Source organism: Macrotis lagotis, chromosome 1, assembly GCF_037893015.1.
Source record: "Macrotis lagotis isolate mMagLag1 chromosome 1, bilby.v1.9.chrom.fasta, whole genome shotgun sequence".
In the NCBI taxonomy this organism is placed as follows: Eukaryota; Metazoa; Chordata; class Mammalia; order Peramelemorphia; family Peramelidae; genus Macrotis; species Macrotis lagotis.
In genome coordinates, this window is record NC_133658.1 from 156,178,034 (window position 1) to 156,202,749 (window position 24,716).

Genomic DNA, 24,716 nt, shown 5'->3' on the forward strand with positions numbered 1-24,716 from the left:
CTGAACTGGAAGGACCTTTTCTATTTCTCTAAAATACATACTACAGAAGTAGCATGTACTAAATAAATATTATTGACAAAGTGACTAAAGAGTACCCACTGGCAAATGATTTTTTTTCCTTTTAAAGTACTCTTAGGTCATAGGTTTCAAAAACCAAGCTACTAGCCAGGGGCATAGGTCAAAGACCTATCCTGGTTACTACCATAAAGAAAGTAACAATACTGAGAAAAAAAAAGAGGAAACGAAGAGTTCTACAACATAAAACACTTTCCCTATTTGGCATCCACACTCAGTCATTTACAAGCATTCTACCTATTAAATATTTTTATTCCTATTTGACAGATGAGGAAATTTAGGCTCAGTGGGTTTAAGTAATTTACAAAGTTATTAGGTAGAAGACTAAGAATCTGAGATTAGGTTTTTCTGATCCCACGTTGCTGTCATCCGCGTCTCACGTCAAGCCTAGTGTACAAACTGGACACATTAACATGTGTACATATAACTTTACTTCTCAGTACAGTCTACATGAACTTTCTGCTTAAGTTTGGCCTAGTTCTTTCCTGTCTTTCATAAATGTCATTGATTATTTTTATCTTGTCTTTGTTCAACCGGCTCCCTCTACTTAGTAGCTTTTTCACATTAACCTCTATTCTAAGCCTATCTGTTCTCCAAGGATTAACGCTAGTTTCAGTCTATCATAATGCTCTCTTTCCTCTTTTCTAAATTTTTATTTTTTGTATTATTACTTCCCATACTTAAGTGCTTCCCACTATTCTCTAATTGCTTCCCATTCCCCATAAAACCTAAAAAAAGTATAATTAGGGGCGGCTAGGTGGCACAGTGGATAGAGCACTGGCTTTTGGAGTCAGGTGTACCTGAGTTCAAATCCAGCCTCAGACACTTAATAATTACCTAGCTGTGTGGCCTTGGGCAAGCCACTTAACCCCATTGCCTTGAAGAATCTAAAAAAAAAAAAAGTATAACTGGAGAAATCAACCAGCATTTCTTAAACACCTACTACATGAGAGGTGCAGAGAACACCAAGACAAAAGTGAAATAGTACCTGACCATGTTTGTGCTTACATTGGAGAAACACATCCAGAGCAGATATAAGGCTTCTGGCATGTGGTAGGTATGTAATAAGCACTTGCTGAGTTGACTTGACCTGCCTTGAGCCAAGTCTTGAAGGAAATCCAGGGATCCAATGGTTCAGCTGGCTTGCTTAGGATTCATGTTAATAAAAAAGTAATTTCTTGAGCACTTCACAAACACCATCACATTTTATACTCATAACAGTCCTGGGAGGGAGGTCTTCTCGTTATCATCTCCATTGCACAGAGAAATCAGACAAGAGAAGTGACTTGCCCAGTCACACAGCTGGTGTCTGAGGCTAGAGGTGAATCAGGGTTTCCTGACTGTAGGTCTAAGACTGTTATTCACAGCACACCCCTTGTGTTCAAGACAGTCTTTCATGTAACTGATTTTAAATTAAAGTACTCAACTTTTTTCACAATATATTGTTTTTCATGGGACCTTTGCAATGGGTTGGCATAAAATGCCACTGCCACATATGAGCTTTCAGATGTAACACTATCTTACCTGTTGGTATCTCTGGCTACATCCTCATAAACACTTTGTACTCCAATCTCTAGTCTTGTACAGCCATAGGATAACATATCACTCAAATGCTTCTTCAGGCAGTAATCTGGTCGGGTCTCAATGGTGATCCCAATGCATTTTGTGAGACTTCTTTCAGAATACCTATAAAACAAACCTAAAAATAAATCATATTTTCCATTACAAGAAATCCTTGCCTCCCTAAAGCAAGGATTTCTCCTCCCTGTTTGAGACTCCAGTGCTTGTGCAACCACACTCCTCTTCAAAGCAATGATTTCTGGATCAAAATCATTCTTGCTGGTCCTACCAATCACGACCACATCTAAATGAATTTTATCTCCCTTCCGTAAATTACTAGATGCAAGTATTTTGAATTGTGTACTTTTCCTAGAGGTGGCTAATCTTAAAAAGAGTGTATCCACAATTACTAATCTTTCTGTTTGTTACAGTTTCCTTAATGTCAAGATTTTAGGCTACTAAATACCAAATTCCAATAACTTTAGTAAGTATTTTTATGTGCTGATTACCTCTGAGAGAGAAAAAGCAAATCACCTGTAAAAAGGAATAAGTAAAGATTGTTGGGGAAAGAACCTAGAAAAGAAGCCAGAACTTTTCTAACACTCTATTACTGTTAGGCTGCTTCCTTTTTTTAAAGAATTTATGCACATCACGTGAAAAAGATAAAAGTCATAGAGCACAGAATTAAATATATTGTAAACCAATAAGCAAAGACAATTCTAAAAGATTTGTGATGGAAAATGCTCTCTATATCCAGAGAAGGAACTCTGGAGTTTAATTGAAGAGCAAATCTTACTATCTTAAATTTTTAAAAGTTGTCTTATGCATTATATCACTTTTTTCTCACTAATATTTTTTCCTTCCATTTGAATTTTGATTCTTCTTTCACAACATAATTAATATGGTTCTATGTTTAACATAATTACACATGTAGAGCCTATATTAGATTGCTTTCTCTCAGGAGGAGAGGGGAAGGGAGGAAGGGAGAAAAATGTAAAGCTCAAAACCTTGCAGAAAAAAATGATTGGTGAAAAACTATTCTTGCTGGTTGTTCAAAAAACAAATATATTTTTTAAAAATATACTGTAAGCACCTCATTTTACAGAGGAGGAAAAAGACCTGGAGAAGTGTCTTTCATTTGTCTAAATCCATACAGTAGTTAAGTGAAAAAGCTTCAGGGTTCAATAACCATGCTTTCTTCTCTCTTATTCCTTGAAATAATGATTGTCCTAATAATCTATGAAATTAGCTCATTGTTATTTGTTCATTCTTCAGTTACTAACAGAAACTGAACCCACTAGTATCAACATTAGAATTTACCTACTTTAGGGAATAATTAGGAAATTAATGAATTGTTCTGTTTTTTACTTAAATTGCAAAAATTAAATGTTAATTTGAATAATACTTTGTATATTGATTTGGACAAAGCTATAATAAAATACCTGTAGGATACAGTCATAGTTTGAAAATTGTACTATATTCTGTATTGTATAATATAACCAATTTATCATAAATATAATATATAGTACAAATTTTAATTTTTTGACATTAAAAGATATGGATTTATTAAAAAGTAACATCAAATATGGATTTATTAAAAAGTAACATCAAAAAATGCCTAGATAGGTAAAACACCTTGTCAATTCCCCTAGTATTGGACTCTAATCACTGTTGCTTCCATAAAAATATAACCAAGTTTAGGTCTTTTATAAATACAAAACTCACAAGTTCAAATATATTTGTAAACCATAAATATTCATTTCATTTATTAATTGTATTCATAATTATATATCATCAAGATAAAATCAAGGCTAATTGACTTGTCTGAATTATAATCAGATGTGGCTAACTTATTATTTGGTACTGATATTATCCACTATTAAGCTTTGCTAATACAATTTGTTGTAGATAGAAATGAAAATGTGTGTAATAACAGTAACAATCATAATTAGCTGATCATTCTCATTCACATTTAGCCTCCACCATTCAGCAACCCCTTTCTTCAGAATAATGTAACATACAACAATGAAATAAAAGAAAATTGAAAAAGTTTGAATGTTCCATTCCCAATACACCACTAAAATCTATTCCAAAAACCAAAATTACATTCATTACATTTAACAGCATAAATTGAGAGCATTCTTAAGCTGCTTTTGTTTTGAATAAATTTTATGCATACACACACCTCATGCAAAAGGGACAAAAGAACTTGCTGAACCAATTTCCCGCCTTGCTTTTGGTTCATGGTATTTGTTTCTGTGACCTCACTTGTCATTTGTACACATTAAGGGAGATCTGTTCCTAGGTAAGTTATATTACTTTAAACGTGTAGTCTGAATGAAAAGGCTCTATTTTTAATCTGAGAAATAAGAATAATAAATGTACTGTTCACTATTTTTTAAAACAATGCCAAATCAAATAAGATAATATATTTAAAGCATTTTGCAAAGCTTAAATGTCATATCAAAATAGTTGATCATAACATTACCTAACAAAAGTGGAATTTCTCTTTCATAACATTTATATATCAGGAAATTGATTCAATTATATATATTAGATCCATGTTTATATTAGGGTTTGTTGATTTTGATTTGATTCTCTGCCCTTGCTTCCTGCAAGTGGGGTGTCTCCTGGGTTTGCTCCCTTTAAACCAAATATGATTAACTGAACTTCCATTCTACACAGCCCCCACCATCCCAATTCATGAGCCCTGGAAAATGATCAGTGTTTACTTGATAGAGAGCCTGGAGGCCTGCTTCATGGCTCTAAAGATAGACTTTCAAGTCATCATTTTACAGATGAGGAACCTGGAGTTCAAAGAGATTAAATTAATTACTCAAAGTCTCAAGATGGTAAATAGCAGGTCTGGGATTCATACTCAGGTCTTCTGATTCCAAATTCAGCATTTTCCTCATGGTATTATATTGCCACCTATATCAACTTTCCCTTCTGGGAAGGGAGGGTGGAAGGAAATCATATAACTTAAAAATATGCATATGCATATGGATGAATGTTGAAAAACTTTTATAACATAATCAGAAAAATAAAAAATCAATTGAAAAAAGATTCCCCAGGATAAAATCCATTTTTAATATTTACAGAACTGTTGTAAGAATCAAATAAGATCAAAGAATTTGGAAAACATTAAAGTGTTATATATATGTCACTTATTACTATCATCATCAAAATCATCATCTTCATCATCAGGTGGGTATAAAGTACCACAAGAAAGTTGAAGAGAAGGTAAATTAGATAAGGAATATGAACTTTAGCAAAGAATTGCTATTTCAAAGCAGTTAGGTGGTGCAGTGGATAGAGCAAGACCTGAGTTCAAATCCAGCCTCGGACACTTAACAATTCGCTAGCTGTGTGACTTTGGGCAAGTCACTTAGCCCCATTGCCTTGCAAAAATAAAAATAAATTTAAAAAAAAAAGAATGGCAATTTCAGGGCTCTTGGCAACTATGATCAGTTCTACTGAAAAAGAAGAGTATGGCGAAAGCATATGGATTGAAAGAGAGAAAAAATGGGGGGAGAATGAGTGTAATGGCAGTACGAGAGCCGGTAATACCATGGGAATAAAAGGGAGCAGATGTGTGTTTGTATGTGTGAGAAACAGAAGTTATAGAACTAGGCAACTGAAAATGAAAATAAAAGGGAGATCACTGATTAATTTAGATGAAGAGGTAGAAAGGGATGTATAGAAAAAGGAAGAAAGGGCAAGATACAAGAACAATGAAAATGGGACGGCTAGGTGGCACAGTAGATAGAGCACCGGCCTTGGAGTCAGGAGTACCTGGGTTCAAATCCGACCTCAGACACTTATTAATTACCTAGCTGTGTGGCCTTGGGCAAGCCACCTAACCCCATTGCCTTGGAAAAATCTTAAAAAAAAAAAGAATAATGAAAAGGCATGAAATAATCTTGTAAGAATGTGTCAGGAAACAACGATGTTCAGAATGAGCAGATACTGGAGAGGATTAGGAAGGATCACAATTGCACATACCACCCAGCAACCCACACCAGAGGAAAGAAGATTACCAAAGAGGAGGATCAGAAAAATCCAGGGTTTAGTTTGCTTTCATTTTCTCTACTGATCTAGGACTTAGTTTTTTCAGTCATAAAAAGAGAGGGTTCAACCATAAAGATGTCTAAGTCTCATTCACCTCTAAAATTCAAAGATTCTATTATTATTTAAAAGTGAATCTGCTTTCCCCAAGTAATAAAACAAATTTTTACAAGTTTCTTATATTTATTTTTTATTTTTGTACAAATTTTTTATACATTACTAAAATATTCTTGTTTAAGAGTAAACACAATACCCCCCCAATAGACCCTCATGAGCAATAAAGTAAAGAGAAAAAAACTAAAATTAAAATAATGATGATGATGATGATGATGATGATGATGATGATAGGGGCAGCTAGTTGGTGCAGTAGACAGAGCACCGGCCCTGGAGCCAGCAGCACCAAGCCTAAATCCGGCCCCAGAAACCCAACAATCACCCAGCTGTGTGACCCTGGGCAAGCCACACAACCACACTTGCCCTGCAACCCCCCCAAATAATAATAATAATAATAATAATAATAATAATAATAATAATAATAATAATAATGATAATAATGATAATAATGATGATGATGATGATGATGATGATAATGATAATAATAATAAAAAATGTGCTTCAGTGTTACAACACCACCAACACTGTCGCGGGTGGATCACATTCTTTAGGATAAGTCCATTACAAAAGCTAATTCCATATTTTTCCACTATTGCCATTGCTGATTGCAACTCCCTCCATTCGTACTTTCCTACCACCATATACTATATTTTCTCTCTCCTTTCACTCTGTCCCTCTTCTTAAATGCGCTGTAGAGTAGCTGAGGGTTGCAGCAGACTGATCACTGGCCCTGGGGCCATGAGGCCCCGAGCCCACATACCACCCCTAAGGCCCAGCAAACACCTGGCCCTGTGGTCCTGGACAGGCCAGCCACTCCCAGCCCCTTTCAAGAAGTTAAAAAGAAAATGTGTTATATCTGACAACTCTCCCCCACGGTCCACCCTCTCCTCCATCACTCACATCCCCCCCCCCCCCTTAACTCCTTCTTACTCTAGATGTCTATACCCCATTGAGTATATATGCTGTTTCCTCTCTGAGCCACCTCTGATGAGAGCAAAGGTTCCCTCCTTCCCCCCTCACCTTCCCCCTTCCATATCACTGCAATAGCTCATTGTAATAAAAAAAAAAACTTATATGAAATATCTTAGCCTATTCCACCTCTCCTTTCTCTTACATTACATTTCCCTTTTAGCCATTGGCTCCATTTTTACAGTTATTATATCTTCAAATTAAGCTCTCTCCAGTGCTTCATCTATAAAAGCTCCTTCTACCTGCTCTATTGAGAAGTTTTATATAAATATTATCAGTATCATTTTTCTATGCAGGAATACATGTAGTTCATTATCATTAAGTCCCTCATATTTTACCCTTCTCTTTCACTCTCTGTGCTTCACCTGAGTCCTGTATTTGAAGATCAAACTTTCTGTTCAGCTCTGGCCATTTTAACAGGAACATTTGAAATCCCCCTGGTTCAATGAAAGTCCATCTTTTTCCCTGGAAGAAGATGTACAGTTTTGCTGAATCAGTTGATTTTCAGTTGCATTCCGAGCTCTTTTGCCTTCTGGAATATTATATTCCAAGTCCTACAAGCCTTTACTGTAGTTGCTGCTAAGTCCTGTGTGATCCTGACTGCAGCTCCACGATAACTGAATTGTGTCCTTCTGGCTGCTTGTAATATTTTCTCTTTGACTTTGAACCAAGTTCTGGAACTTGGCTATAATATTCCTGGGGGTTGTTTTTTTTTAAATCTCTTTCCAGGGGAGATCAATGGATTCTCTCAATTTCTATTTTGCCCTCTGCTTCTAGGATCTGGGCAATTTTCCTGTAGGAATTCTTTTAAAGTGAGGTCAAGGCTCTTTTCCTGATCCATGACTTAAAGGTATCCCAATAATTTTAAAATTATCTTTCCTAAATCTGTTTTCCAAATCAGTTGTTTTTTCAATGAGATGTTGCACATTTTCTTCTAATTTTTCATTCTTTTGGTTTTGAAGTATTGTGTCTTGATTTCTCATAAAGTCAGCATTTCCTTTAGTTCCATTCTACATCTGAAGGATTTCTTTTCCTCAGAGAGCTTTCTTATCTCTTTTTCCATCTGGCCAATTCTGTTTTTTAAGCTTTATTCTCCTTAATAACTTTTTGAACTGTTTTATCCATTTGACCTATGCTGGTTTTTAACATGTTATTTTCTTCAGCATTTTGGGGGTTCTCCTTGACTAAGATGCTGACTTCTTTTTCATGTTTTTCCTGCATCTCTCTCATTTTTTTCCCAATTGTTCTTCTATCTCCCTCACTTGATTTTCAAAATCTTTTCTGATTTTGTTGTAGTCTGTTGTAGTCTGAGCCCAATTTCTGTTTTTCTTGCAGTCTTTAGATGTAGGAGCTTGTACTTCCTCATCTTCAGATTGAGTATTTTGACCCTTCTTGGGATCATAAAGTATTTCTCAATGGTGTTCTTTTTTTCTGTTTACTCAATTTACCCAGCCTGTGCCTGGTTTTGGGGTGCTTCCTGAGCTTTTGAGTATTATTGGGACCCCCCCCCCCAACAAGGATCTCGGTGTGTGAAGCTCTGTCTTCCCTCCTGGTCTGTGAATGACCATAGGTGCACCCCTCTGCCACGGGGCTGAGGTGGGGGGGCCCTGCTGTTCTATGGGGGGGCCTAGACTGTGATCAGGATCTGAAGGTGGTCAGAGCCCCAGAGTCCTGTCCCAAAGTACAGAGGACAGACCTTGGAAGTCTCTCTCCACTCCCCTACCTAGTCTGAGCACTTAAGGCTCAGTTGCCTGGGTGCTCCTGCTTACTGGCTCTGCCTGCTTCCATTTCCTGGATCTGGGCTGCTTGGGGCCACGCTGCTCACTGAGTGCCTGGAGGGCTGGTCTTCAAGCACTTGCTCTGGCAGAGGTCCCCCCCACCCCAGGGTGTAGGTCAGGAAACTACCCCCGCTGCCATGAGCCATGGCTCCCAGGCTCCCTGGGGCTGCCTCCGGAAGGCTAAAGTTCCTTTACTCTGATGAGCCACCCATCTAACCCCGTGGAGCCAAGCCTTTCCATTATTTTCCCTTGGGCTGGAGAACTGCCTCACTGGATCCCTCTGTGAGTTTTGAAATGTTATAGAGAGAGCACCTAAGAGAGGCTCTTCTCTTGTCACCATCTTGGCTCCACCCCCCCAACAATAAAATTAAATGAATTATCTGTAAATTGTACCCAGGAACCTGCCAATAAAGAGCATTTTTTAAACTTATTGGACAAAACTCAAGATTCAATGGGAACTTTTCATTCTAACAGTATAAATCTTATTGTACTAACAGTACTTTGCTACGATGAAGTTCTACATGACAAGAAGTAATAATATTCCATCAGGAAGCAAGTCTAAGCCTAATGGTCTTTTTAGCCTTTAACAGATAATGGTATTAGTACACTAAAAATGCTACTTAACTATGCAAAACAAAGAATTCTAAGTTCAGATGAAGGCATTAAGATCTCACTTATTTATATATTAAAAAATTCATTTCTTAGAAATTCATGCCATTGAGTCAGCAAGTTGAATGCCAAATGACACGTCAGTGACTCACTGAAAATACCACTGGGAAAGCAACTGCACAAAACTGTGTTTTGTATAAGAAAGAGGTAATCACAGGATGAGGCCAGTGGAATTTACAAACTAATCTTTCTACTGGAGGGGAGCGCATCAAAGACCCAATCAAGGATAGAGGAAGCTGCTGCAGGCATGATAACGTCTTCATGAGTAGAGGTTTATAGAGGGCACAAGGGCCAAGAATACAAACTAGCCTTTACATAATCATTTTCAATTTCATTTCAAAATGCTTTTCTCCATGGTTTAAAAAAAAACAAACACACCATTATCTTTGTTAATTCAGTTGCAGGAAAGGAAATGGAAGAAACAATGAAAGTTAGTAGTTAATATTCTATAGATGCAATAAACTTGTACTGATTATTTTCTACAATCCTATTTTCACTTTCCAAATCAGGATTTCTCTGGCATCCTAAAGAAGGTTAACTACAATATAGAGAAAAGAGCCCCAGCTATTAAAAAAAAATCTAGTCAGAGGCCATTTATATTAGTCAATGAACAATTCTTGAAGGTTAGATCCAGTGATGTAAGTGAAATTAAGATTTGGGAGGGACAAAAAGCTAGGATTTGAAAATTACTCCCTCTTGGTAATATTATCTATCTATGACCTTTTACTGTAACATAAAATAAATACCCATATATTATATAGACTTAAGTTTTCTATTATTTAATATATGTGTAGTTTATTAAAAAGTCATTAAAAATTGTCCTTCAACACACCTTATGGTTGACTGCCTCTCCTAATCTCAACTGAGGTAAGCCTGGTAGGTAAAGAGCCAAGATGAATCAGAAAGTAGTTTAGTAAACCTTAAGTCTAGGAAAGAGATTTCCAGAAATACTAAGCTAATTTGATTCAGGGAAAAGTGAAAGCAAAATTCAGCCTTCAAGCTTGGTTTTTCTTCTACTCCATTTAGGGGTCTCCAAGGCTATAACCATGACACTAAAAAACTGATTCAAGGTCTAGCAAAACCTTGACTCTCTCCACAATATTCAAGGCAACAATCCATCAAAAACATAGTGAATTAATTCAAAGAACTTAAAGATGACTATAAGAGAAGTAAAACGATTATAATAAATTACAGATTCCATAAAGAGAAATACTGATTCATTCACTCTTAAAAAACTTTGATGAGTAACTCAATTTAAATAGTTTCTATTGAGAATAACTAGGAAGCATTAAAGATTGGGCATAAAATTGCTTTTGGCAGAACTGATTAATAAGGAATAAAATTATCTAAAAATCATGACCAGGTTGCTCTACACTCTTACATTTTGCTGTCTGGATGACTCAGATCTCTTTGCCAATTCCTTTTCAGCTCCTAACCTGTGATTTTTTTTTAATCTAATTTTGGTAATCTCCAAAAACTGTTACTTTCTAAAGTAACTTTTGACTGCATTGCATGAACAATGACAGTGTTATTTAGACTAATGAAGTCTTCTAGGAAGTAGTTTTTGTTCTGTTCTCGAACTCAGTTCCCAGATCCCTTCTAATGTTTTCAATTTTGTTATACCACATTACTCTTACCAAGATTCCTCTTATCAGTAATGAGCAGAGGAAAAATTCAATACCAAATGAGTGAGGAAATCACAGAAGATAAAAATGGGCAATTTTTCTTACATAAAACTGAAAAGATTTTGCACAAGCCAAATCAATGCAGTTAAAATTAGAAGGAAAATGGTTAACTGGGAAAAATCTTTATAGCAAGTTTCTTTGATAAAGATCTGATATCCATCCATCCATCCATATATACAGTTAAAGAAGTATGGAACAGATTCAGATATATAAGAATAAGAACTATTCCTCTATAGACAAATAGTCAAAGAATATAAACAGGCAGATCTTAAAGGAAGACATTTGAGTCATTCAAAAACAACCACATAAAAAAGCCTCCAATTAATTAGAATTGATATTAAAATTGAAACTGTAAAGCTATACTTTACACTCATCATACACAAGACAAGAAAGGACAATGACAATTGTTGGAGGAGCAATGGGAAAGCAGCATACTAAGGCATTGTTGGGGGAAGTGTGAACTGTTTATTATGGAAGGGAATATGGAACTATGTCCCTAAAGTCATTAAACTAAGCATAACCTTTAATCCACAGATGCTACTACTAGCCCCAAAGAGATGACAGGGTAAAGAGATCCATGTATATAAGAATGTTTATTGAAGAGATGGTACATAGGAGGGATGGAAGGGCTAGTGAAGAAGAAGAAGAAGAAGAATATGGCCAATGAAGTACTTTGTAAATTGTGCAGAGGATTGTGTGCTGCCAGGATCAACAAAGAGTTCCCAGGTGGCTAGACAAAAAGCTTGTTCAGAAAACTATGCTTTTAGTAGCATTTAGGGAGACTATAATTCAAAATTGAAGAACACAATTTTATCTGTTGAAAGCTAGTGTTGTTTATGAATGGCTAACAAGAGGAGAGAGATGATTTAAGACCAATATAAAATTAAACATATCATATGATAATCCTTCTCAATTTAAGATCAAAAGAAAGACTGCAAAGATACCACATTAAAGTAATAAACTCCTCATGTACTACCCAGGCAAGATAAGTCTTTGCCTTCAAAAGACCTGTTGTGCGTGCAAGATGTCAAATACCTACAGTGCTTCAAGAATTAGGTATATTAGAGGAATGGAGTCCATTTGGATACACAGAGTTTCACTGGGTCTTTCAGATTTTATAACTAATAGTTATTAGAAAATCTGAAGATAATTTTTTTGGTCAGCTCTGCAAACAAAATGGAAAAATCTCACTCAAAAGAATTTATCAAATACAAAGTCAAAAGTTTATAATATCTGCTTTCAATTAAAGCTGGTGGTGAAAATGTGCTCCCTATGAAAATGAGATATCAGGATAAAGTAGTGACTACGTCCAAGAGAACCTATATCCTACAGACCTTCGGGCCTTGCCATCTGACCTGTAGCTGAACTTTCATGTGTTACCTCCCCCAGTTAAAGTTTCTAATTCTATCTCTAGTACTGGGCACATAGTAAGTATTTAAGAAATGTTTATTCATTAATTTGTTATTCATTGATTCAAACACAGAAACAAGAAGGGAATATGTTGATAAAAGTACTCAGTGTGGTAACTCTATTTCTTTGGATCTAGAACAGCATTTTTTTCTTCCTTTAAGATTTATTCAGGGGCAGCTAGGTGGTGCAGTGGATTGAGCTTGGTCCCATATAGAGTAAAGAGGAACTGAGTTCAAATCCAAGCTCAAACACCAGATACCTACTAACTGTGTGACCTTGGGCAAATCACACCACTGCCTCAAAAAATCCCACAAAAAGAAAAACAAAACAAAATTTATTCATGAGTTTCAAAGATAAAGGTCTACAGAGTTATTTGAAAGTAAATGAATCAAAATATTGCACCTCAAGTACAAAAGTAGAAATAAAATGACACAGATTTTGTCCTATAGTAAAGGAATTATTTTTTCTCAACAGTAAACCAAGAAAATAATAATGCAAAAGTAGGATCATTCCAACAATAAAATTGGAATATATAACCCTACAATCTTTTTTTAAGAAATTCACCAATTCATAAATTTAGATATCGTAACATTTAAAAATATTTTTAAAACTTAAATCTTTCTGCCAATAAAGAAGTCATTTAAAATAATTTTTCAGATGATTAATGGCAATATCTTAGATTGTATTTAATAGCCAGCTATCTGTCTACTTGGAATGAAAATGCAGTAAACCAAGGGTTTTAAGGATTTTTTTTCTTTTCTGTATAAAATGGAAGTTTAAAAAAATTTTTAAAATATACTACGAAGAATAGCATAATAATACTGAAAAGGTAGGTCAGGATCAGTTTATAAAGAGGGTTTTTTGGTTAAATATACTACAGAGGATTATAATACAAAGAATAACATAATAATAATACTGAAAAGGTAGGTCAGGATCAGTTTATGAGGAGGGTTTTTTTGGTTAAATATACTACAAAGGATTACAATACAAAGAATAACATAACAATACTGAAAAGGAAGGTCAGGATCAGTTTATGAGGAGGGTTTTTTGGTTATACATGTGCAACTATGTAAAACATTTCCTTATCAGTCATTTTGTACAAGAAAACTCAAAGAAGAAAGAAAAAAAGAAAATGAAAGAAAGAAAGAAAGAGAGAGAGAAAGAAAGAAAATAGTATGCTTCAGTCTATATTCATTCAAAATATCAGTTCCTCCTTTGGAGTTTGTCTTGGATCATTGCAATGCCGAGAATAGCTAATTCTTCATCGAACAATATTGCTATTACTGTATACAACATTCTCCTGGTTCTGTTCACATCATTAGGCATCAGTTCATGTCAGTCTTCCCATGTTTTTCTGAAATCATCCTGCTGGTCATGTCTGACAGCACAAAAACATTCCATTATAATCATTTGTCATAGCCTATTTAGTCATTCCCCAATTGATAGGTATCCCTTTGATTTTCAATTCTTAGCCATCACAAAAAGAGGTGCTAAAAATATTTGTGTACAAGTAAGTCCTTTTCTCTTTTTGGATGTCTTTGGGATATAGACCTAGCAATGATATTGCTGGATCAAAGGATATTTACAGTTTTATAGCTTTTTGGGCATAGTTCCAAATTGCTCTTAGGAGGAGTTTTCAATGCAAAGGGGGCGGGGGGGTTGTATTTAATCCCTGAGTTTATTATTATTAGGGAGTTTATTAAGCAGGGGACTGACATGGTCAGACCCATGTTTTAGGAATATAGTTTTGGCAATTGCTTGTAAGAGTGACAGGAAAGAAAGACTGAAGGTTATTATAATAGTTTAGCTGAGAAATAATTTGGATGAAAGCCTTATGAAATGGAAAGAAGAGAATAAAAGTAAAAATGTTTGTGGAAGTGGAATCAACAAGATTTGGCAACTAACTGGATATGGAGGATAAGGGAGAGTGAAGAGGCAAGGATAACTTCAACGTTTCAAACCTGAGTGACTGAAAAGATAGTGACAGGTGAGAAGAAGGAAAAGTTTCAAGGGGAAAGGATAAGTTCAATCTGAATGTGAATTTTCTCTATCTACAGGAATACAGTTTGAAATATTCCAAAGGCACTTAGAGATGCAGGATCAGAAGACTAGAGTCAGAAAAATACAACTGAGGGTGTCTGCATAGAGGTGATAACCAAATCCATAGGGGCTGAGGAGTTAATGGAGAGAAAAGTGTAGAGAGAAGAGAGATTAAGATAGAAGACTGCATCTTCTGTAATGGGGTGTAATAAGGATGATGATCCTGCAAAGAAGACTGAGAAGGAATGGTTCTCAGACAGAAGCAGAAGAGAGCAATGTGAAAATTCAGAAAAAATCCAGAAAGAAGTTTCATATATGCAAAAATTTTCAAAGCAACATTTCTTGTGATACCCAAGAACTGAAAGATTATGAAATGATATTGAGGTAAAGAATACAAGGAAAACAACAGACACAATGACAAAAACCAACAAAAAGAACACAAAAATAAAACTAAATGTATAATCATAATGACCAACTTGATTTTGGCAGAGTTGAGAAAATGTACCTCCTTCCCTTTATCGTAGAGGAAAAATGCCATAGGCATGGAATACTATATATGCTGTCAAACCTGAGTGATGTATTGCTCAGTTATAATCAATAACCTTTTCTTCCCCTTTCTTTTGAAGTCTTTCTTATAAGGGATGACTAATTGGGTAGGGATAGAGGTAAATGATTGTGAGTAAAAACTAAAAATGATTGTGAGTAAAAACCAAAAAGTCATCAATTTTTTAAAAGACCATCAAGAGATGGCACAGTGGATAGAGCACTGGCTCTGGAGTAAGGAAGACCTGAGTTCAAATCCAGCCTCAGACATGTAATAATTACCTGTGTGACCTTGGGCAAGTCACTTAACCCCACTGCCTTGCAAAAACCAAAAAAAAAAGACCATCAAGAAAAAGCAAATCAATGGTTTGAGTTATTAAGCAACATAAGATGAACTCAACACTCCATTTAAGATAATCATGTAATTTTTTTATGCTTTATTATCCATAAATGGTAAATAGTTGGAAATAAACAGAAATCTATTTAAGTTAATAAAATAGCCAGTGTTTCTAATGAAAAAAATTATCTTAATTGTCACTTCCAGTTCTGACATCCTATTCCATTCATTTCTAGCAATACATCTCCTCTTTGCAGTTTAGACCAATCTGAGGAATACTTGGAGTATGCTCATATAGTATTTTTATATCATTAATTAGATGAAGTACATCCTTTTACCAATGGACAGTATTAATATTTTTAGGATAGTATTAATTTTTTAAAGAGTATATGTATCAACCAAACTCCCCCACTTGCACAAAATTTGAAGATAAAAGATTTTAGGAAACAGCCTATTTCCTTATAGACCTTTAAGCCCCAGATGTTGAAAACATTTCAAATGATTGTCTGCACTTAGAAAAAATTGTTTCTATTGTGAAATGAAAAACTCTCACCTGACTGCTTCAGATACACTGTTGGAAGTATGTCCAGATAAGGCATCATGCAAATTTCGGATAAAATAATCTCTGTACTCTTCTGAGAGGGCCATAAATGTTCCACCCATCACAATGAATTCTACCTTATCCACACTGTGACCCAGTTGTTTCAACTGAAAGAAATAAAATCCACCAGTATGATAAAAGACATTGGCAACTGTGCCTTAAATTCCTAGATTTTGTATTGTAAAATATTTCATTGGTATTAAAATTAAAAATCAGAAATCATCTATATATGTTTTACTTAATTCTATGAAAGAGTTGGTTCAAATAAGAAACTGAAAAGTTGGAATGAGGTAAAAGGAATTATTGAGTAAAAACAAGCAACTTCATGTAAATAATTAAGACAAAACTAAGAGGTGTTAAAAAAAAAAGAGGGTAGAAAACAAAAAGAAGTATAAATATATGCCATGGATTAGCAATATATCCTAACAGAAAATTGAAGAGATAGGAAAAATAAAGAATTGCTAAGGGTAAAAGTGAGTTGCAATGATAAAGAAGGAAATTATTTTTTCACCAGATAAGCAATGAAGAAGCATTAATTTCCCCTGCTAAAAATTAGAAACTGGAAATTATGAAAATTCTGTGAAAAGTTTTCTGTTTCAACTACAATTCAACTATCAGTGAATAAAGGTTTCACATTCATGAGCAGAAATCATTAAGTACATCTTTGTACTGAGTTTTTAGCAAAATTCAATCTTGATAGAAATAGAGAGCAAAAGTTTCCCAAAGTACTCAAAAATCTAGTTATACATATGCAACTCAAAGACTGGTTTTGTTCTTTTCTTGTAAATAATTATGAAAGGCAACCTTCTACAACCCACATAATAGGCAGCTCTATTTGGTAGATGTATGACTTTAAGAAAGGACATTAAAGCTAGAGCTAGTTAAAGGGCAGGATTTTAGACCATCGGTTCGAAAAACTTTTTAGACTCAGGATCCCTTTATATTCTTAAAAATTATTCATATCTATGAATATTTATTATGAAAATAATTTTGACCTTATGGACCCATTGAAAGCATTGCAAGGAATCCTAAACTCAAGATCTCTGAACCACATTCTGAGAACTACTATTTAGATAGCTGTCTAGCTCAGATTAAAACAAATGACACAAAATTTAAAATGGCTGCCTTTTATTTGTTAGTAAGAAGTAGAATAGTAACAGTATCTCTTGCTAACTGTTATTATTCTACTTTTTTCTCTCTTCTATTCCCAATCTATTTCAGGGTTTCCTTCAGAGTAAGTGATCTAAGAAATATGATTTCAAGGGTTTATTTGTGGATAGGATCTGGTCTATCAAAACCTTGCCCCTAAAATATATATATAATCATAAGAATCCTGCTTCTAGGACCCTGAGCAATACGAGGTGAATTTTTCACCTATTTTAGTCCAGAACCTGTCCACTAAACTACTTCCTGGCCACCTCATAATCAAGCTGTTGATGCAGATGAGCCCACTAGTCCTCCCTTTCTTCACACTCCAGCTGTTATGTGTCTTCTCAACTGTCAATATGTATCTTTCCCTATTAGGACAGGACTGTTTGGCTTTTGTAGTTGTGTCCCTAGCATTCAACACAGAGCTTGGCATGCAGTAAATGCTTAATAAATGCTCATTCATGCTCCCAAAGGGCAATAAAAATGTGCATACCCTTTGATCCAGCAATACCACTACTGGGTCTATACCCTGAAGAGATGATGAAAAAGGGTAAAAACATCACTTGTACAAAAATATTCATAGCAGCCATTAGTGGTGGCAAAGAATTGGAAATTAAGTAAATGCCCTTCAATTGGGGAATGGCTTAACAATCTGTGGTATAAGTATGTCATGGAACACTATTGTTTGATTAGAAACCAGGAGGGATGGGAATTCAGGGAAGCCTGGAAGGATCTGCATGAACTGATGCTGAGCAAGATGAGAACCAGAAAACACTGTACACCCTAACAGCAACATGTGAGTGATGTTCAACCTTGATGGACTTGCTCATCCCTTCAGTGCAACAACCAGGCACAAATTTGGGCTAGCTGCGATGGAGAATACCATCTGTATCCAGAGAAAGAACTGTGGAGTTTAAATAAAGACCAAAGACTATTACCTTTAACTTAGGAAAAAAAAACCTGTTATCTTATTATGTAATTTTTCTATCTCTTAAACTTTATTTTTCTTCCTTCAGGATGTGATTTCTCTGTCATCACATTCAACTTAGATCAATGTATACCATGTAAACAATGTAAAGACTAACAGCTTGCCTTCTGTGGGGCTGGGGGGAGGGAAGCAAGATAAAGGGGAAAATTGTTAAACTAAATAAAATCTTTCAAATTGAAAAATAAATGAATGAATGAATGCTCATTTATTCATAGTTGCCTGAAGGCACTAAGGAATTAAGTGACTTGCTCAGGTTCACAAAGTCTGTATATCAGAGGTCTTCCTAGGTCCAGGACTAGCTCTCTATCTGCTATGTCATACTGCAACTCTATATAGTTGGTACTCATAATATCAGGACAATTAAAACAAAATTCCAGGGCAAAAAACTATAGTTTGAATGACAGGAAAGGATTATATACTACAATATATAACAGACTCAGGAGAGCCAAAGTGGAGAGGTAGTAACATGGAGGAATGGAACAAAATTTAGGAAAATACACTAGGGATCTTTAGAAATTAAAACAGTCAACTTCCCTTGAGGAGGTGGGAGTTTTTGACCTACCTAAAGTGTCACTAGGGATTACAAAATCTTCTGTTCTCAATTGTCAATCAATGATCTATCATCTAAAGAAGACATTACCATTGTTTCTTAATTTACTTCTAGCCTAAATCCATCAGTTACAGTTTAAATTAATCAATCAATCATTTATTAAGTCATTAATTGGTAAGCAGGTATTGTGCTAAACAACTATCTTTTATTATTAAGCTCTTTATTCTTATATTACTGACAGAAAATGGTTTCAAAAATATTTTAACATATTTACCTGATCTATTCGATGTCTTGTCTGGAGAAAAGGGTCATATCTGGCACGAATAGCTCGCATGGAAGTTGGCTAAATACAAAAGAGAGAAAAGTATCCAGAGTTTCTTTTCTTAATCATCTAATTTTCTATCAATTGCCAAATAAATATAGATTAAAAGCAAAAAAGTAAATAGCTCTTTATCTTTCTCCTTTTTTCTCTCCTCTTACTTCTTTTCTCCCCCACCAAGGTTCAGCAGTATGGGTTAGGATTAATATTTACCTTAAACACTACACAATGCTACAAACATTTTAGTTACAGGATGCTTCTCTAGATCACATATCTGCTTAACAATCAATGATTTGCATAGCAAGATTATAGTATTAACATGTTAGAAAAGGAACATATTAAGACCTCAAAGACCCTGATTCACTCTTTTGAACAGCTGAAAGCAGTTGAATCCCTAAAGAGTAAAACACTGATCATCATGACTAGGACTAGAACCATCTAACATTCTCTTTACTATACAATGTTGCTACCTCTTAGTACTCCCTAAGACGAATTGCTGCTCCATACACAGATTTAAAGTTCAAAGGGGTTTGTGGAGAGTTGAACAGCAGGTACAGGTATTTTGAAAGCTGAAGATAAAGAGTATACAAGGAAAGAGGGAGAAGATGATTGGAAGAAAATAAGAAGACAGATAGCAAAGTTGGTCAATGATATGACCACAGGATACTAGAATCTAACTTGTTTTACATGTACCTGACATTACATACTAGATCTAAGTATTAATGAAATGAATAAAATAAGTAGATTTCAATATAGATTTTTAGAAAAAAAATTTATTAGTTGAGTTTTTAATGGGCTTTATTTCATCCCAATATTCTTCTTTTTTTTTTTTGCAATGCAATGGGGTTAAGTGGCTTGTCCAAGGCCACACAACTAGGTAATTATTAAGTGTCTGAGGCTGGATTTGAACTTAGGTACTCCTGACTCCAGGGCCAGTGCTCTATAGCCACCCCTCATCCGAATATTCTTAAAGAATAATATCTATATTATAAACACACAAAAAAACACATCCCCAGTTAATTCAATTTATATCTTCCCTTTCCTTTAAATATTCTACCTAGCCAGAAACAGAATCAAAATTTACCCAGCAACACCACACCTCTTGGAAGGAACAGGTAGTAGCAAGAAAGGGAGGAAGAAGAGGTAATCCAAGGTAAAAGAACACAAAGAATAGTACATAAAGAAGTAGAAAGCAGCCTATAGATATTATAAGTGACAAATCAATTGGACAGGAATTTTCCTTTTGTTCCTAAACTATGAATGCTTAGGAGAAAAATGGAGATTTTTAGCATAATTATCATCATTTTCAATTTTAAAATGACCCTAAATATTGCATGAGTTTAAAAAGTTACTTTTAGAAAAAATTTTAAAATAGCATAAAAAAAGAACTGAATAATGAAGAATAATATTACCAATATGATGAATGCAGTAAAAAATTCACAGAAGCAGAGGAATAGAACACTAACTCTTATGGAAAACAGAACTGCAAACAATCAAGAATAACCCAAAGTATAGACTCTATAACTTCTGTTAAAGAAGCTATTCTACTCTATTCCCATTGGCCAGAAGAAGCAAGCAGCAGTTATATTCACCTTTGTCTTCTAGGGGAAAATTTTTAAGTATTCACAATTTTAGACTAGTGTTTTATATAATTAAGCTACTAAAATTATTTCTCTTTCAGAAAAAAAGAAGAATATTTTGCCCAATCAAAGGAGCACTAAATCTATTTCCCAGCACTAAATGGTGCTATATAGCATTTATTAGGAAAGGAAGGCTTTTTCCTTTTGGGGATGAATTTTTCTTCATCTAATATTAAAAAAAAATTCTTGTGGCACCCTATACTGAATACAAAGTCTGACAAAGCATTTTATACTGATAAAGTAACTCAGATATTTTACCTCATATCCAGTATAAGACTGAGTTGAATACTCAAAATCTGAGTCAGGTCCACCAGGACAGTATCTGTCAAAATGAAAAATAGATTAAAAAGCCATTTAACAAACCTTATTTCAAAAGCTCAAATAATATCCAAGATTCTATGTTCTCCACACTACTGAATCTATCAAAGACATACTAAGAGAAATGTCTAACTCAGCACAAACTTCAGTGAATGTTTTGCTACCAATAAAAATACAGAAATGCATAAAAGAATAACATTACTTGCACTTTTAAAAAGATATGGTCACCAATTTTTAATGGCAATAAATTATGAATAATTTCCTCAGGATGCTATTAAACAAACCCTCAGGGATAAAGGTTCAGTATTAAATTTATACAGGAATATCTCTTTCCCTTCTCAGCAAATGAGATCAGTCATATGCTCCTGCTAGTTATCATTAATTAAAATTCAAGAACACAGATGTCAACTATTTTTATAGATTTTCTTAATCAAAATTCCCCTTTCTGGCCCAACTCTACCTTAATTCTCCAACACTCAAAGCAAAGTTCACACCTATTTTCAGGTGATTTATCTAGTTAATAGGACAAATACGTTATTTTATTTTCTAATTTCATTATATATATATTCTTTTTTTTTAAGGTTTTTATGTAAGGCAAACAGGGTTAAGTGGCTTGCCCAAGGCCACACAGCTAGGTAATTATTAAGTGTCTGAGACTGGATTTGAACCCAGGTACTCCTGGCTCCAGGGTCAGTGCTTTATCTACTACGCCACCTAGTCACTAAGTGCAAAATAGCCAGAAGCATACAGCAAATTCATTTTTTTTAAATGAGAGAGTCACACGCAGGCTATTTTAAAGAATTAAATTACAATTTTTGGTTCTAATGAAATCTAAGCTTGAGTTAGTAGAATTAAAACCAATTTAGAGATTAATGAATATCTACTGTTATATACACATCCCTAATTATAACCATAATACTTACACACATATATTTCCTGTAAAATTAATATGTGGGCATCTGTGGGGCTTGCACATCACAGCCACAACTGCAATCTGTAATGGGAAGAGTTGTAAAACATAAATAAACCAAAATCATTCTACTACCCTACCCCTCCCACAACAAGGCCTATATATATTGCCCTAATTTTCTCAGATTATGGTCATATGGCATAATCTCCCTCCTTAAACTGTTTTAGGGTAATGGCTCTTCTCTAATTCTATTTATATTGCTGAAGTGCAAAGAATATAACAAGTACAAATGCAAAACAATTTTACAAAAGCATCAGTTAATGTTTTCTTTTTTTCACCTTAATTCTATAAACAAATCACAGGTTCTCAATAACTTTAAAAGTATTAAGTCAGAGAATTAATAGTCTACAAATCCAAAACTACCAATCTGTAATGGCAGAGTGAATATCTTTACTTGATGTTTCAAATACCAAAGAAATTACAAGTTCAAACCAAAAAATATCACTTCTTTTAAAGATGTCAACATTTCCACCCTTACAAACATACTGGGTGATAGTCTCAGAAAGCAATCAACTTTCAGTCCTGAATATTCTGCCTAGGTCATGGTGGCAGTGTTTATCCTTTATTCTCAAAGAAGAACATGACATTAGGAAAGTGATACCATGACATGAACAGAAAGTGAATTTGAATGAGGGATTGCTGTGCTAAGTCACCAGTCTCACTTTCTTCTCTAGAGATTTCTAGGTCCAGTGGCCAGATATAGATCAGGATAACTGGACATGGCCTTGGATGTAAAAGAATCAGAGTTAAATGCCCAAGAACACACAGCTAGTGTCAAATGTCTGAGGCCAAATTTGAACTCAGGACTTCCTGACTCCAGGACTGGTGCACTATCTACATGCCCTAGATTATGATAGAATTCACTTGAATTCTACAAATATTAAGTGCCTATAATATGAAAGGCACTATTAGGTACTGAAGACACAAAGACAACAAAACAAAATATTTGCTGTCCTCAAGGATGCACCATTCTACTGGGAGTATATGACCCTAATTCAGATGAGCATAAAACAAGAGAGGAAATAAATGGGACAAAGGAGAAATCAAACAGCTACTTTAAAATGTAATGATGAAATGGGAAGTCTATAAAAGTAGACTGAGCTAAGTCTTATCTACATAAGAATTCTGAAAGGCAGAGATAAGAGTATATTCTAGGTTTGGAAAATTCAACATTTTAAAAAAAGAACATCTTTCCTTTCTCCCCCAACTCATTTTTCTTCTAAACTTTCCCATTACTATCATAAGTCCCCAACATTCTTGTCTCCAATAATTCATCTTTCTGCAGCACTGAATCAACTCTGAAGCTCCTATCTCCTCAGTACCCCTTGGCCCTAGAATCCTCCTCCAACCCTCACTCTGATTGGAATGCTCCTCTCTGATCCTCCATTTAAGGGTGGGGTCCAATTCAGCTAATTCATCATTTTCACCTAGTTGCAAGTTCTCATTATTCCCCATATGTTAGGTACCCTCTCAACCTCATCCTTCTTTTCAGTTTTTTACATGTTGCCTTCACCTATTAGTTTATGAGGTCCTTGGGGCAGGGACTTCTTTGGTCTTTCTTTATATTCCCCAGTGCTTAGCACAATACCTAGCACATAGTAGGAACTCAATACCTGGGCATCAAGATTTAATGATACTGAGGTGGAATTGGAGGACTTCTATTTCCAGTATTTACTTACAATATTTCCCTACCTCTCTCTTCTTTACCCTTTGAAAGCTTTTGATTCCATAAGTCATGTCAAGCCTTTCTCATCTATGTCAACCTGCCTCTCCCTCCTCTGAAAATCTACAGAAATCACTCTCATTTGGCATTACATTAGCTGCATGAACAACTGTATTGTGTGTGTGTGTGTGTGTGTGTGCCTTTTCTTCCCAGCAATAAAAAAATCGCAGTTTACAATAGGAGCAGCATGAATACCAAATTTTAAAGACAATGGGGGCAGCTAAGTGGCTCAGTGAAGTCAGGAGGCCTTGGAGTCAGGAGGATCTAAGTTCAAATCTAGCCTCAGACACTTAATAATTACCTAGCTGTGTGACCTTGGGCAAGTCATTTAAGCCCATTGCCTTGCAAAAAAACAAAAACCAAATTTTAAAGAAAATCAAGGGTCAGATATCTTAGCTACTAGTTTAGAAAGTTATCACTTACCCCACTGGCAGTTCTGATGGGTTTTGCTTTTAACTTGGGCACCAAGATTTTACGATACTGCGGTGGGACTGCAGCAATGATATCTACCAGTCGAGGCTGGGCTGAAAGACCATATTTGGCAGCTGTTCTGGTTTTCACTCTAAAATAGAATCATTTGGCATTAAAAGGATTATTCCAATTCTCAAACAGGCCACCAGAGCAATTAAAGTGCTTGTAGGTAATAGTATGCTTATTAGTTACATGCATCTCTTTCCATCTAGCTAGCGGCGATAATGGCTACAATTGTTCATGTTTAGAGAATGGGAGTTAACCTTCCTGAATGTTGCCTTTCTTTGGTCTTGGGATACCAGTAGTCTGACTATCACAGAAGACACCAACAATTCTGCAACTCTATTTCCAGATGCCTACAATTTTTGCTCTAGTTCCACAGGAACTATAGATAAAAAAACTATTCTGGACAATAAGAATAAAGGAAGGATCTTTTCCTGGAATGAGAGCTAATTAAAACACATTTTTAATATCTCCTAACCAAATTCAATTCTGGGACTAAAATTATCAGTCAACAAGTATTTATTAAGAACTCACTACACGGGTAGCTGGTTGGCACAATGAATAGAGCACAGGTACTGAAGTCAGGAGTACCTGAGTTCAAATCCAGCCTCAGACACTTAATAATTACCTAGCTGTGTGGCCTTGGGCAAGCCACTTAACCCATTGCCTTGCAAAAAAAAAGTACTCACTAGTTATCCCTTCTACATCAAAGGGGTTAAGGTCATCTGGAAAAATT

At 35.1% G+C, this 24,716-nt stretch overlaps 1 protein-coding gene across 2 annotated transcripts in view; it reads right to left on the minus strand.

Moving 5' to 3' along the window:
• Window positions 1–24,716, minus strand: part of ELP3 (elongator acetyltransferase complex subunit 3) — a 109,753-nt gene that overhangs the window by 77,747 nt on the left and 7,290 nt on the right. For both annotated transcript variants that reach the window (XM_074209216.1, XM_074209215.1), the window contains exons 3-8: window positions 23,930–24,068; window positions 21,737–21,807; window positions 20,754–20,817; window positions 18,811–18,879; window positions 15,802–15,956; window positions 1,600–1,761 (exon numbers count right to left, since the gene is read on the minus strand). In XM_074209216.1, coding sequence (XP_074065317.1) covers window positions 1,600–1,761; window positions 15,802–15,956; window positions 18,811–18,879; window positions 20,754–20,817; window positions 21,737–21,807; window positions 23,930–24,068 — 660 coding nt within the window. The remainder of the gene's footprint in view (window positions 1–1,599; window positions 1,762–15,801; window positions 15,957–18,810; window positions 18,880–20,753; window positions 20,818–21,736; window positions 21,808–23,929; window positions 24,069–24,716) is intronic.